The following is a 15,220-nucleotide window of genomic DNA, read 5'->3' on the forward strand; positions in this document are numbered from 1 at the left end:
TTTCGCCAATTATTACAGAAAATTCATTAAAAATGTTTCTATTATTGTCAAACCACTGACCGATCTCACCAGGAAAGGTGCTAATGCGGTTCAGTGGACTACTGAGGCCATTGAAGCTTTTGTGTTTCTAAAGGAGAGGTTCAGCTCTGCTCCCATCCTTATGCAGCCTGATGTGACTAAGCCGTTTTTGGTTGAGGTTGATGCTTCTTCGGTGGGGGTCGGTGCGGTGTTGTCTCAGAAAAACAAGGATGGAGTACATCCCTGTGCTTTTTTTTCAAAAAAATTTTCTGAGACTGAACTTAATTATGATATTGGTAATCGGGAATTGCTGGCTATTAAACTCGCATTTGAACACTGGCGTCATCTCTTGGAAGGTGCTGAATTTCCCATTCAGGTTTTCACTGATCATAAAAATCTGATCTATGTTGATGCTGCCAAGCGCTTGAATGCCCGTCAGGCTAGGTGGGCACTTTTTTTCTCGCGGTTTAATTTTTCCGTTGCTTACATCCCGGGTACCAAGAATGTTAAAGCTGATGCTTTGTCTTGCAGCTTTTCTCCCATGGTCGGTGCTGAGGAGGAGGGGAGCATTTTACAAGAAGGTGTTGTGATTGCTGCATTGGACTCCGTTTTGGAAGATGAGATTCTTAAAGCACAGTAGAATGCCCCATCTAACACTCCCCATGGGAGGTTGTTTGTGCCTAGGACCTTTAGGAGAGATTTGTTTGTTGAGTGTCATGAGTCTCGGTTGGCAGGTCATCCAGGAATTTCTGAGACCAAGAGACTTGTGGGTCGCAGTTTTTGGTGGCCTGGATGGCAGAAGGAAGTCATTAAGTGGGTGCGTCAATGTACGGTGTGTGCTAGATCTAAGTCTTCACATACTCCTGCAGCGGGGTTGCTTTGCCCTCTGGAGGTTCCTAGTGCACCTTGGACACATCTGGCTATGGACTTTATTACTGACCTTCCCCCCTCTGAGGGTTTCACAGTCATCTGGTTGGTCGGGGACCGTTTTAGCTAGATGTGTCACTTGGTTCCTTTCATCAAACTGCCCTGCGCTAAGACACTCGCTAAGGCCTTTGTCAAGGAAATTGTCAGACTACATGGCGTTCCTACTGACATTGTTTCGGATAGGGGACCTCAGTTCGTGGCTCGTTTTTGGCGTGCTTTTTGTGACAGGTTGGGAGTTCATTTGTCGTTTTCATCCGGATATCATCCTGAGTCTAATGGCCAGACAGAAAGGAAGAATCAGGATGTTGAGCAGTTCTTGCGTTGTTTTGTGGCAGACAATCAGGAGGGGTGGTCTGAGTTTCTGCCACTTGCTGAGTTTGCTCTTAACAACCATACATCCTCTTCTGCTGGTTGTTCGCCTTTTTTTTGTTGTTCTGGGAGACATCCGTCTTTTGGGTCATTCTCCAAATTGGTATCGGCTGAGCCTGAGGAGGAGAGTTTTTCCGGTGATTTGGAGAGAGTTTGGACGGATGTGCGTGGTAATCTTCAGGAGGCTAACAAAAAATCTAAGAGGTACTTTGATAGGAAACGGCAAGAGGTTTTGTTTGCTATTGGTGACATGGTTTGGTTGTCCTCTAAGAATCTGCGGTTGAGGATTCCTTCTAAAAAATTGGGTCCCAAGTTTGTAGGGCCCTTTAAGGTGGTTCAGGTAGTTAACCAATCTGCTGTTAGGTTGGAGGTTCCACCCTCCTGGAAGATTAATCCGGTGTTTCATGTTTCTCTGTTGAAAAGAGCTTATGTGTCAGATGGAGACGCCTCTGCCACTGTTCCTCCGGTGGTGGAGGATGGGGAATACGAAATTTCCCGCATCCTAAATTCTAGACAGTATAGAGGGAGTTTGCAGTATCTCGTCGCTTGGAAGGGTTTCGGACCCGAGGATAACTCATGGGTGAGGGCGGATGATGTTTCTGCTTCCAGACTTGTCAGAGCGTTTCACAAGCGGTTTCCTGATAAGCCTGGGCCTAGGGGATCCGGAGGATCCTCTTAGAAGAGGGGGTACTGTTAGAACTCTCCTGTTAGGTTTTTTTGAGTTTGCTGGTCACATGACCATTTTTGCCTATTTAATCCGGCTCCGCCCTCCTTGCCTTGCTGGACTTCATTGTATTTACTACTCTTGAGTTAGCTTGGTGCTCTGTTGCCATTCTCTGTTAGTTTTGCTAGGTCTTCTGACCTCTATGCCTTTTGTTGTGTGTTTGTCTTTGACTGCTACTATTTCTGCTAGGAGGTGTCCAACTTTTCCCAGTCCCTAGTTCTTGTAGTGATCCCTCTCTCATATCTATAGGTCTTCGTACAGACTAGCCGAGGACTTTAGCGGGTCTGATCGCAGGATCAGGTTCCCCGTTACATCGTAGGGATCTAGCTTAGTTCTATTGTAGGGACAGATCTCCTTTCTTTCCTTAGTGCTTGTAGCAGATCATAACACCGGGCCTTCTTGGTCATGGTCCTTGACCGGGCTGAGACATTCATTATCTGCAACCTGCCCCTCGACCCAAGGCCAGGGTACGAGGGCTGTGACTCCATCCACTGCAGGTCCACACAGGATCCACGCTCAGTGATGAAGATCACGATCAAAGAACCCAGAACCAAAATGGCTGTGAATTAAATATGAATTTTAAAGTGTAAACTAAATGTGAGTCCTCCACCCTCACCCACTACATTGGTTCCCCTGACTTTTGGTTCCCCTGTCTCCCAACGTCCAGTAGGGGCAGCACTCTAGTGCATGTTAGCTCCCTCTGGTGGGAGAAGTGTGGTGTTGGATGTGAAGGAAGGGTCCTGACCATCGCACTGTTCTTACCTCAGAGGAGGAACACTACACCCCATTAAAGAGGTGCAGCATCCCTGTGGCGGTCGAACCCTCAGGGCCGCCACAAGTAAGATTCTGGTAAATGTCCTGCCTGCCATAGCCAATGCTTTGTTGGCATATCAAGAGCGCTGAGGTGCCATAATTACTGCTATCATTGTTGCTGCGATGTAACTAAGGACTGGCGGGGAGTAGTAGGAGCATCTGTGCGGAAGCAGCAAGGGATTTAAATGGATTTTCCCACAAACAAAAGTTAATTTTAATCAATAGATCTTGGAATAATAAGTTCCACAATTGGATGTGTTTAAAAAAATGTTCCTGTGCTGAGATAATCTTATAAATGTGCCCCTGTGTAATGGGTGTGTCTGACTGTACAGGAACATGGTCTGATCATACCTTGGCAGGGAACATTACTGCCCATACAGCTGTATGGGGCCTGGTGAACAGAAGGAAAAAGGGAGGGCCCGGCCGGCAGGCAGCCTGCCCGGGCCCTCCCTTTCTCTGCTTCTACTCACCGGGCCCGGAGACGCACAGCTCAGATCATAATATACATGCACGCACCCACCTCCCTATCCCCCACCTCTCCCAGCGGCCGGAAATATGCGCAATACCTTTAAACCACTGCCGGGTGTGGGGTACATCATGGTCCTGACGCAGTGACGATGCCGGTCATGTGATACGCACCCACGCTGAGCGCTCACTTTCAATTCGGATCAGGGCAGCGTGCGTGCAACACATGCACCGACATCAGACTGCGGTGCGATCTGGTGGACTGTGGCCCGGGGAACAGGAGTCGGGACATCCGGCTGTGGCAGCATGTGTATTGAGGAGGCTGCCTGCTGAGGTGGGTGAGAGGCCCTGTGAGGGGAGGTCCCACGCCCTGCGATGGAGTTGTCTTGCCCTGCGATGGGGCTGCCTGGCCATGTGAGGGGGTGCCACACCCTGCGAGACCCTGTGAGGAGCTGCCTGGTCCTGCGATGGGGCTGCCTGGCCCTGTGAGGGGGGCTGCCTGGTCCTGCGAGGGGGTAGCCGCGCCCTGTGAGGGGGGCTGCCTGACCCTGTGAGGGAGCTGCAGCGCCCTGTGGACAAGGACAACCAAGAACAGTCGACGATTGCGTGTCAAGAAGGTGCCAACCAGAAGGTAGGAACATGAATGGTTGACAAATAGGGTCACCCCCCCCTTTTTTTTTTATTCTTGACTACTATATTTTTTGTTACATTATCACAGGTTGAGTTATGTTTTGGGGTGTATTTATATTCTAGAATTTATTGATTTTTGACCACTTCATGACAGGAGCATTTTGCGTTTTCGTTCTTTGCTCTCCTTCTTCCCAGAGCCATAACTTTTTTATTTTTCTGTCAATATGGCCATGTGAGGGCTTATTTTTTGCGGGAATAGTTGTACTTTTGAACGACACCATTGGTTTTACCATATTGTGTACTGGAAAACTGGGAAAAAATCCAAGTGCGGTAAAATTGCAAAAAAAAGTGCAATTTCACAGTTGTTTTTTTTTTTTTTTTTACCACGTTCACTAAATGCTAAAGCTGACCTGCCATTATTATTCTCCAGGTCATTATGAGTTCGGCGATACCAGACTTGTATAGGTTCTTTTACTTATTTAAGTGGTGAAAAAAAATCTAAAGTTTGGTTAAAAAAAAAAATGCACCATTTTCTGAGACCTGTAGCGTCTCCATTTTTTGTTATCTGGGGCCGGGTGAAGGCTTATTTTGAATGTGGAAAGTTCGAGGGGTGGAGGCGGAGCTGGGGTGGAAAATGGGAGGAGTCTCCAGGGGGCCCCAAATTTTAGCAGTATGGGGCCCCCGAAATTCCTAGTAGCAGCCCTGGCAGGGGAGGACACAAGAGAGTATACAGACACTACAGCATAGGATCACAGCTGATTCTTTTTGTGAGGTAAAACATTTCCCTGCCTGTTTTTAAACAATATTTCACCTCAAATAAAGAATCATTTGTAATCCCGTGCTGTAATGTCTGTATACTATTTTTCTCTCTCCTTGCCCAGCAGCTGTGGTATGATCAGACCATGTTCTGTACACAGTCAGACACAGCCATTACACAGGGGAACATTTATAACATTATCTCAAGCACAGGAACATTTTATTTAAATACATTCAATTGTCGAAATTATTATTATTCCAAGATCTATGGATTAAAATTAACTTTTGTTCGTGGACAAACACCTTTAACTCATTGACAGTCATTTTAATTCAGCATAATCACATAGGTGGATATCACACTGGCTGCACAGCCTGCAGTACTATTCTATACAGTGTGTGCAGAAGAAGAGACAGCAAGGCAAGGCAAATGGAGAGATTAGGGCTGTTTTGACAGCTCAGACCAGAAGAAGAGGAATGAGCATCTGCTCACTAACTATAGGAGGCAAGACAGACATATTGTGTCCAATAAGAAGGTGTCCATGACAGGCTAAGCAGTTCCCATATACACTTTACTGTAAATATTACTAGCAGCTACCCCCTGAGTGAGCAGAACCAACAACCTGGTGTCATCAAATTATCCAGCAGCCAGTCTTGCATACCCTCCCCAAGTGCATAAGCTCATATGTCTCACTTTGGTGCCATCAGTGGCCTGCCCAGTACCCACCCATACCATAGACTATGCTGAGCTAGCAATGGAAAACTAATAAGAAGAGAGGAAATTGGGTTAGTGAAATACTTGTCTCCTTCTCGGACCTCCTTCCTCTCCTGCTGGCTGCTTCCTTTGCACTGAGCAAGCCAGTTTAGGTGCATGCACAGTGCAAACCTGAAGGAAAAATATGAATATCCCAGTGTTTTATTCTGCTGCGCACCCTGTTTTTGTGGACTGTCTTTAAATTCACAATTTGTAATCCAGTCCTGAAGTTTTCCTTCTAGCCACTGGAGCCCACATGATAAGCTATTAATCAATTTCTGCAGTTCACTTTGTAACTCCCATCTATAACTGTAAAAAGTGTATGAGCTTATAGGTACATTTCATTTCTTCCCATTCAGTTGTCACTGTCTATAGAAACAACACAGAAAGGATGCTTGTGCATTTTAAGGGATTGTCTGGACTAACATATTGATGACCAATTCATAGGCTAGGTTATCAATATCAGATCAATGTGGGTCTGACACCGCAATGGATCATTTCTTAACTGCTCCAGCGATGGTGTCAGAATTCCTGTTCTTCTACAGTTTGACCACTAGTGGCTGCTGTTGTTCACCTTAATAATTGTGCTGCAATCCCACTCCTTACCACTGTTGTGTTCTGCAATTAATTTTAACTAAAATGGCAGATTATGAACCTGTGGAATCCATTTTGTTCTTGTTACGATACTGGCGTAGTACTGCTGGAAACCAGTGGCCGAAGGAGCACGAGCAGGAACGGCAAGCGGTTATAGATGTACTTGGATATAGCAAAGGAATTGTAGGAAACAATCTGTAGATAGGTGAGAACAGTCTGGGTAAGACAGTTCAGGAGCTGGAGACTGGAACTAGGCTAACAGCTAGACATATTACTCAAGCAATGAGTGAGAGATCCATGAGGCTTTAAATAGGCCTAAACAGGAAACAAGATGGATTCCACAGGTTCATAATCTGCCATTTTAGTAAAGGGCAATTGCAGAACACAACAGCAGTCTCAGAAGTGGGATTACAGCACAATTATTAAGGTGAACAATAGCAGTTACTAGTTGTCAAAAGGACAACAGGAATTCTAACAGATGGCTGGATGTAACAATGTAGAAAGCCAGAACAGCACAGTTCCATACAATGTTAAGTGGCCACTCTTGGGTACTGCATCTTATCACCCATTCACTTGAACCCACAGATAATCTCATGAAATTTTGCAGGCCCCAAAACAGTTAGTAAAAACTAAACATTTAAAAGAATAAACACATTTACAATTTTAATGAATGGTTGGGTGTCTACCGACCCGAATTCAACAGCCTCATATATATCCATGAGGCTGATGAATTTGAGTCAGGAGACCCAGGCCCAGTCCGGTCATCATGATCCATACTCAGACCGTGTTTCAATGACATCTGAATTACTCTGCATTATAACATCAGTTTTTATAACACACTATATGTGAATTTGTTTCAGCTTGAAAAGGAAATTTCCTTAGAAAAACTTCAGGATTGGACACAACCTGAACACATGTATCCAATTGATGTCCATGTGCATCTTCCAAAATTCAAATTAGAAGAAAGCTATAAGCTTAAATCAACATTATCTGCTCTGGGAATGGTTGATATTTTTGATGCAGGTTGTGCAGATCTATCTGGGATATCAGGGTCTCAGAATATTTTTTTATCTGAAGTCATACACAAGTCTTTTGTGGAAATAAATGAAGAAGGCACAGAGGCTGCGGCTGCCACAGCTGGCATTGCGATGATGTGTATGCTCCGTGAAGAGGAATTTAATGCAGATCACCCATTTCTCTTCTTCATTCGGCATAATGAAACCAAGAACATTCTTTTTTTGGGCAAATACAGTTCTCCATAGAAAGAAATATTGATGCCTATTGATGAAAATTATATAAATATGATAAGCATTCTTTTTTTTATAGAGTTTATGTCATCAAAGTAAAGAGCAAAATAGAATGAAAATAAAGGAACTACTATTCTTAGATAAAAGCCTTCCTTTTCCATTTGTGTGAAATCATTTTGTTATTATCAGAAACATGGATAAATATTTGATGAAATAGTGGTTTCACTAAGACTAAGGCCAGAGCTACCCAAAGAATTTGTAGCATGACAGTTCACACAGTTGCCGGTCAGAAGAATACTTGAATTTACGGAATATACAAATTTCATGAGAAATTCAGGCAATTTTCAAACAATTGAAGTTATCAATAAGACTTTGGGTGGAAAAAGTACAGTAGCATGCAAATTCTGAAAAACTACCATTAAAGTGGTTGTGTCTAAGGACTGCCATACACATTAGATTACAGTCAGCAGAACACACAAATTTCAGCAGGACAGATATCCCTTAAATGTATTTGGAGGGCCTGCTAACAGATTGTGTTAAGGAAGACAAGGATCGGGCAGTTTGAATGGAAACGCCTACTCTTCTCCCTGGAGATAAGCCTGATGAAATTGGTTGTCTATAGGATTAACCAAAACGATTCACAGTATCACGGTCCAGTGGCCACTTTGGTGGACACCAAACCAAAGTCCTGTGAACCTCCTGTAACTTGCTGGTAACCCCTATGCCTTTTCTTATTAGTAGGACTACCATCATGGCTACTCGATTAGCATCCTGTGAGTCTTTTTGCTCAACTCTAGTGCTGTGTGCAGCCACAGCCTTAATCCATTGGTGCTACAAAACATGGAATCCAATTCTTGGTACAATGCTGTAAATTTACAGTATATTAATAACGGAGACACAAAAGCTGAATGAGGTCTACAACTGAACAACTGAGTAGAGAATTGCCTTGACCAGTCAATCAGAAACCTCATACTATGAAATCAGTCTTTTAAATGATGTGGTCAATAATGACTGGGGCATGTAAGTGATTAAAACAAAGAATGTTGGCTCTCTTTAAACTGCCATTACCAGTTTCCACAGTGTGCTCGTGGAGACCTACAGTTAAATATATCAGCTAAAGGTCTAAGGCATGCCTGCGCATGGCTGCCATAACTGGTTGCCTATTAACCCATGCAGGATGCATTCATTTTGCAGAATATCAAATTATTTCATTGCAATATTTGATAAAGGTTAAAATGAGTTATCTGGTTAACCTTTTTTTCACAGCCTACTCTACAAAACATGGTGGAAGCTCTAAGTTTGAAAATCACTAGCTCTTAAAAACTGGACCACTTATAAATGAAAGCTATAAGCTAGTCAGGGAGCAGGGACCGTTGGCTTTGTACCAAAAGTGACGATGTTCCATTCAGTTGACATCCTGTAAAGGGGGCTGGCTCCACTCTCCTTGGTCCTGAGGCTGCTTGTTATCAACACACTGTTTTGCTGATTTCCACTCATGCTCAGTATCCAGTAATACTGAACTAATGAGCAACAGCCAGAATGAAGGGAGAATGAGTTCACAGTTGACACAATGTTCTGTTGCAGGAAAGGAAATGTTGTTCAAGTATCATGCTGAAACTAGTCATGCTTGATTGAAATTTTTGGTGAAAAGTCATTTTATGCAATGTTATTTTAACAAAAAAAACAGGTTTGCATTTTTTCTTAAGGAATTATAAAACTTTTTTAACCCCTTCCAGCCACCTTCCCGATCATGCCAATTTATTCACACCTGAAACATGTTAATTTATGTGGTAATAAATTAACTCTGGAATGCTTTTACATATCCTAGGGGTAATGTTTCTCCAAGTTGGCATTGGCAGACTTTTAGACCTTGCAATGCTCCCCTGGGAATTTAAATATGTAAATAGCATCTTCAGGGAGAGAGAGGCAATCACGTAGCTACCGATGGAGTAGAAGGGGAGCACACCGATATCATTAAACTCTGCAGTAGAGCAGAGACGTGGTCTCCCTGCACTACCGCTCTTTAGTCTGTAAGTTGCAGGTCGCTTTAGACCTGTGGTCTACAGAACGGCAGGGTGAAGCACTGGATGAATCTAGGCGAGGACGTAGCAAAGTGATGACGTTTTTGCGCCAGGGTTCTGACGTCCTGTGCTTTTCCCAGAGTGATGTCATTACCTCTTTAGTCCACCTACCCCGTTCCTTACTTCTGTCTGCAGGCAGACTCCCCTGGATTCGGGGTTAAGTGAATGTATGATGTTTATTTTTATTTAATAGTACTTGCAGGGGGGTCTGTGGGGGCATCCTACAATGTTGGGGGTATTATACTGTGTGTAGGTCTGTGCACTGTGTAGTGCGGGCTTTGGGGGCATTATAATGTGTATAGGGGTGCTTTGGGAACATCATACAGTTTTTGGGACATTACACTGGGAGGACTATTATGGAAGTCATCATACAGTGTGGATTATATTGTGTATAGGAGAGCTATGATGCATCATGCTGTTTATAGGTGGCTTTATATTTATTATTCTTATTATTTATTATTATTTATACTGTTTGAGGACTATGTTACACTGGAGGGGGCATTATTATGTATATAGGAAGCAGGAGGGGCATTATACTGTGTATAAGTGGACTTTGGGAGCATTATGTTTTGTGAGGTCTACTGTGGGGACCATCATACTGTGTATAGGGATCTGGGAGACTTCATACTGTGTAAAGGGAAGCAGTAAAGCCACAATACTGTGTATAAGGGAGCTGTGGGGGCATCGTACTGTGTATACAAGAGCTGTCAAACTATCCAGAAGGGGATACCTTTTCCAAGCCCATAAACTCATTAATCTTCTTATGGTGTCATCAGTGACTTGCTCAATACCCAGTGGCTTGCAAAAGTGTTCATGCACCTTGGCTTTTTACCTATTGTGTTACATTTACAACCTGTGTTTAAATATTTTTGTAATCCAATTTGTGTGTGATGCATCAGCACTAAATAGTCTAAGTTGGTGAAGTGAAAAAAATATAGGCGAAAATTAAATTTATGGGATCAAATAACTAAAAATTGGCATGTGCATATATATTCACCCTTTTTGCTACAAAGCCCACACATTTCTGGTGCAAGCAATTATCTTAATAAGTCACATTCTTAGTGAAAGAAAGTCCACCTGTGTGCAATTTAAGTGTCACATGGTCTGTCAGTATATACACACCTTTTCTGAAAGGCCACAGAGGCTGCAACACCAGTAAGCAAGGGACACCACTAACCAAACAACACCATGAAGACCAACGAGATCTCCAAATAAGTCAGGGACAAAGTTGTTGAGAAGTCCAAGTCAGGGTTGGGATATAAAAAAATATCCCGATCTCTGATGATCCCCCGCAGCACCATCAAATCAACTATCATCAAATGGAAAGAACATGATGCCACAACAAACCTGCCAAGAAAGGGCCGCCCACCAAAACTCTCATCTCGGTCAAGGAGGGCATTAATCAGAGAGGCAGCACAGAGACTAAAGGTAACCCTGAAGGAGCTGCAGAGTTTCCAAACAGAGACTGGAGTATCTGTCCGCGCGACCACAATAATTCGAACCTCACACCTCCGTTTCCAAGACTTGTCTCATGCTGCGCCAGTTTTCTTGAATGAACGACCCCAAACCATTGTACTAATATCTAGCCCCCATGCCTTTAAGCGTGCTTTAAAAGCACATCTGTTTAGACAAGCCTATCATGTCAACTCACTAACCAGCTCATCCCTGTTCCCTCCTAAATGTTAACCATAATCTGTTCCTGCCTATTCATCTGTCTCAACATCCTCCATGCACCCAGTAGCACACGATAACTGCACAGATACTGGCTGATGACCAGATGATGCAGCTTAATATGAAAACCCTTATTTATTATAATGATGGCTTTACCATATATAACAGCTTGTTCTACCTATTGTGTCCCCCTATTTCTTTATAGATTGTAAGCTTGCGAGCAGGGCCCTCACTCCTCCTGTAACTGTTGAAATGTGATACATTGTATTGTTTTTATCGTTTGTACATGTCCCTACTTAATTGTAAAGTGCTGTGGAATATGTTGGCGCAATATAAATAAAAATTATTATTATTATATAAAATTAATAAGCCGAACAATCCACAGAGATGGTCTTTATGGAAGAGTGGGCAGAAAAAATGCTTTACTTACACACAAAAATTGTAAGGCTCGTTTTAGTTTGCCAAAAGACGTGGGAGACTCCCCAAATGTGCGGAAGAAGGTGATGTGGTCAGATGAGACCAAAATTGAACTTTTTTGGCCACCAAGGTAAACGCTACGCCTGGCGCCAAACCAACACATCTCATCGCCGTTTTTCGGCAGCAGAGACAAGGAAAATGGTCTGAGTCTAAGGGAAGATGTATGGTGTGAAACACAGGGATATTCTTGAACAAAACCTGTTTAAAAGTCTATCAGTGATTTGAGACTGGGACAGAGGTTCACCTTCCAAAAATACAATGACCCAAAGCATATTGCTAATGCAACACTTGAGTGGTTTAAGGGGAAATTTGTAAATGTTTTGCAGTGGCGTAGTCAAAGACAAGACCTTAATCCAATTGAGAATCTGTGGTCAGACTTGAAGATTGCTGTTCACCAGAGGAAACCATCTAACTTGAAGGAGCTGGAGCAGTTTTGCCTTGAGTAGTGGGAAAAAATCCCAGTGACAAGATGTGGAAAACTTATAGAGATTTATCCAATGCAACTTGCGGCTGTATTTGCCCCAAAAAGAGGCTCTAAAAAGTACTGACTTTAGGGGGGGGGGGGAGGGTGAATAGTTATGCACACTGAAGTTTTCAGTTATTTTGTCCCATGTGTTTTTTGCTTCACAATAAAAAGAAAACCAAATGTTCACACTTGTACGCATGTTCTTCACATAAACTGATGAAAAAACCTAAGAGAAACCAGTGAAATTCCAGGTTCCATGCCAAGAAGAGGGGTGAATACTTTCGCAAGCCATTGTATAGACGATGCTGGGCTAGCAGTGGAGTGGTCTCAGGGCACTCCAAACATTCTTTGGCTTTGCTAATTATTACTGCCAATTTATTAAAAACAACTCTATAGTGGTTTCTCTACAGAAGGCACTAATTCCCGGAACTGGTCAGAATCTGTTGTTCAAGCCTTTCAAGAACTCAGGTCTGTTTCTACTGCTCTAGTCCTGCACGATACTGATGTAGACAGACCGTTCTTCCTATAAGTGGATGCCTCTGCTATTGGCATAGGAGCAATTCTCTCGCAAAATTCCTATAGACAAGAAATCATGCCCGTGGATTCTTCTCCAGGAAATTTTCTCCAGCAGTGTGGAATTACTCCATTGGTAACTGTAAATTCTTAGTAATAAAACTGGGTCTTGAGGAATGGTGACATATTCTTGAAGTTCCCAGTAACTATCTATACTGACCATAAAAACCTGGAGTATCTTCTGTGCTCATAGGCTAAATCCCCTCCAAGCTCAATGGACGCTCTTATTCTCACAATTTGATTTCATCCTAACCTATCACCCGGCTGAAAAAAAACGTAGGGCTGATGTTCTATCCAAGTCCTTTGATCCATCTGATGCTGCCGATGAGCCGCACTCACATTTAATTTAAACCTGAATTCGCCTATAACAATTCTTTTTCAGAGTATTCTCCATTTGTTATGGTGTTCGACCAATAACCTCATCTCCTTCTGTCCATTCTGTGTATTTTAGCTAAAAGCCTACGTTCTGCTGTGTATCAGCGAGTATCAGGAATCAGGAGATCGATAATATCTGGATTGAGGTACACGCTAATTTAGAAAATGCAGAAAGACACTGTCAGCTCACCCTCATGGCAATCCGACACTCCTGTGCGGCAGGAGTCCAAATAGAAGAAAGCAATATTCCAGCGTCCGGATACAATTAAAAACTTGTACGTTTATTGTAGAAAAATATAAAAAAACATCACCTTAGGTCACCAACCAACCATACTGTATCTTACAGCAAACGCGTTTCAGACCTGCATCTTTAATCATTGCATGTCTGTAGAAATGACTGAACAAACATTATATACTATATCCGGTCCAATCACATGAGCACATTGGTGCAATCCTGTGAGATAGCATAAAAAACAAATAAAAACAAGCATATAACACAGAAATTTCATGAAGGAGATAATCCGTCTAGATACAAAGGTAAATTTTGCAACCATGTATCGAACACTCCTACTTTTACTTCTACAGCCACTAATAGAACTTATCGTATTCGAAATTTCATAAACTGTAACTCAGCATACAGTACAGACCAAAAGTTTGGACACACCTTCTCATTTAAAGATTTTTCTGTATTTTCATGACTATGAAAATTATACATTCACACTGAAGGCATCAAAACTATGAATTAACACATGTGGAATTATATACTTAACAAAAAAGTGAGAAACAACTGAAAATATATCTTATATTCCAGGTTCTTCAAAGTAGCCACCTTTTGCTTTGATGACTGCTTTGCACACTCTTGGCATTCTCTTGATGAGCTTCAAGAGGTAGTCACCGGAAATCGTTATCACTTCACAGGTGTGCCCTGTCAGGTTTAATAAGTGGGATTTCTTGCCTTATAAATGGGGTTGGGACCATCACTTGTGTTGTGCAGAAGTCTGGTGGATACACAGCTGATAGTCCTACTGAATAGACTGTTAGAATTTGTATTATGGCAAGAAAAAAGCAGCTAAGTAAAGAAAAAAACGAGTGGCCATCATTACTTTAAGAAATGAAGGTCAGTCAGTCCGAAAAATTGGGAAAACTTTGAAAGTGCCCCCAAGTGCAGTTGCAAAAACCATCAAGCGCTACAAAGAAACTGGCACACATGAGGACCGCCCTAGAAAAGGAAGACCAAGAGTTACCTCTGCTTCTGAGGATAAGTTTATCCGAGTCACCAGCCTCAGAAATCGCAGGTTAACAGCAGCTCAGATTAGAGACCAGGTCAATGCCACACAGAGTTCTAGCAGCAGACACATCTCTACAACAACTGTTAAGAGGAGACTTTGTGCAGCAGGCCTTCTTGGTAAAATAGCTGCTAGGAAACCACTGCTAATGACAGGCAACAAGCAGAAGAGACTTGTTTGGGCTAAAGAACACAAGGAATGGACATTAGACCAGTGGAAATCTGTACTTTGGTCTGATGAGTCCAAATTTGAGATCTTTGGTTCCAACCACCGTGTCTTTATGTGACGCAGAAAAGGTGAATGGATGGACTCTACATGCTTGGTTCCCACCATGAAGCATGGAGGAGGAGGTGTGATGGTGTGGGGGTGCTTTGCTGGTGACACTGTTGGGGATTTATTCAAAATTGAAGGCATACTGAACCAGCATGGCTACCACAGCATCTTGCAGCGGCATGCTATTCCATCCGGTTTGCGTTTAGTTGGACCATCATTTATTTTTCAACTGGACAATGACCCCAAACACACCTCCAGGCTGTGTAAGGGCTATTTAACCAAGAAGGAGAGTGATGGGGTGCTACGCCAGATGACCTGGCCTCCACAGTCACCAGACTTGAACCCAATCGAGATGGTTTGGGGTGAGCTGGACCGCAGAGTGAAGGCAAAAGGGCCAACAAGTGCTAAGCATCTCTAGGAACTCCTTCAAGATTGTTGTAAGACCATTTCCGTGACTACCTCTTGAAGCTCATCAAGAAAATGCCAAGAGTGTGCAAAGCAGTCATCAAAGCAAAATGTGGCTACTTTGAAGAACCTAGAATATAAGACATATTTTCAGTTGTTTCACACTTTTTTGTTAAGTATATAATTCCACATGTGTTAATTCATAGCTTTGATGCCTTCAGTGTGAATGTACAATTTTCATAGTCATGAAAATACAGAAAAATCTTTAAATGAGAAGGTGTGTCCAAACTTTTGGTCTGTACTGCATGTTGTATATCTC

The 15,220-nt window shown here is 42.8% G+C and overlaps 1 protein-coding gene across 1 annotated transcript in view; it reads left to right on the forward strand.

Moving 5' to 3' along the window:
- Positions 1-11,415, forward strand: part of SERPINB1 (serpin family B member 1) — a 33,710-nt gene extending 22,295 nt beyond the window's left edge. Inside the window, exon 7 of the mRNA XM_073678682.1 lies at positions 6,908-11,415. Within this exon, the coding sequence (XP_073534783.1) occupies positions 6,908-7,309 (402 nt within the window). The 3' untranslated portion in view covers positions 7,310-11,415. The remainder of the gene's footprint in view (positions 1-6,907) is intronic.
- The last annotated feature ends 3,805 nt before the right edge of the window (positions 11,416-15,220 follow it).

The sequence above is a fragment of the Phyllobates terribilis genome, unplaced genomic scaffold, assembly GCF_046119375.1.
Source record: "Phyllobates terribilis strain yellow unplaced genomic scaffold, ASM4611937v1 Scaffold_4__5_contigs__length_816908805, whole genome shotgun sequence".
Lineage (NCBI taxonomy): Eukaryota > Metazoa > Chordata > Amphibia > Anura > Dendrobatidae > Phyllobates > Phyllobates terribilis.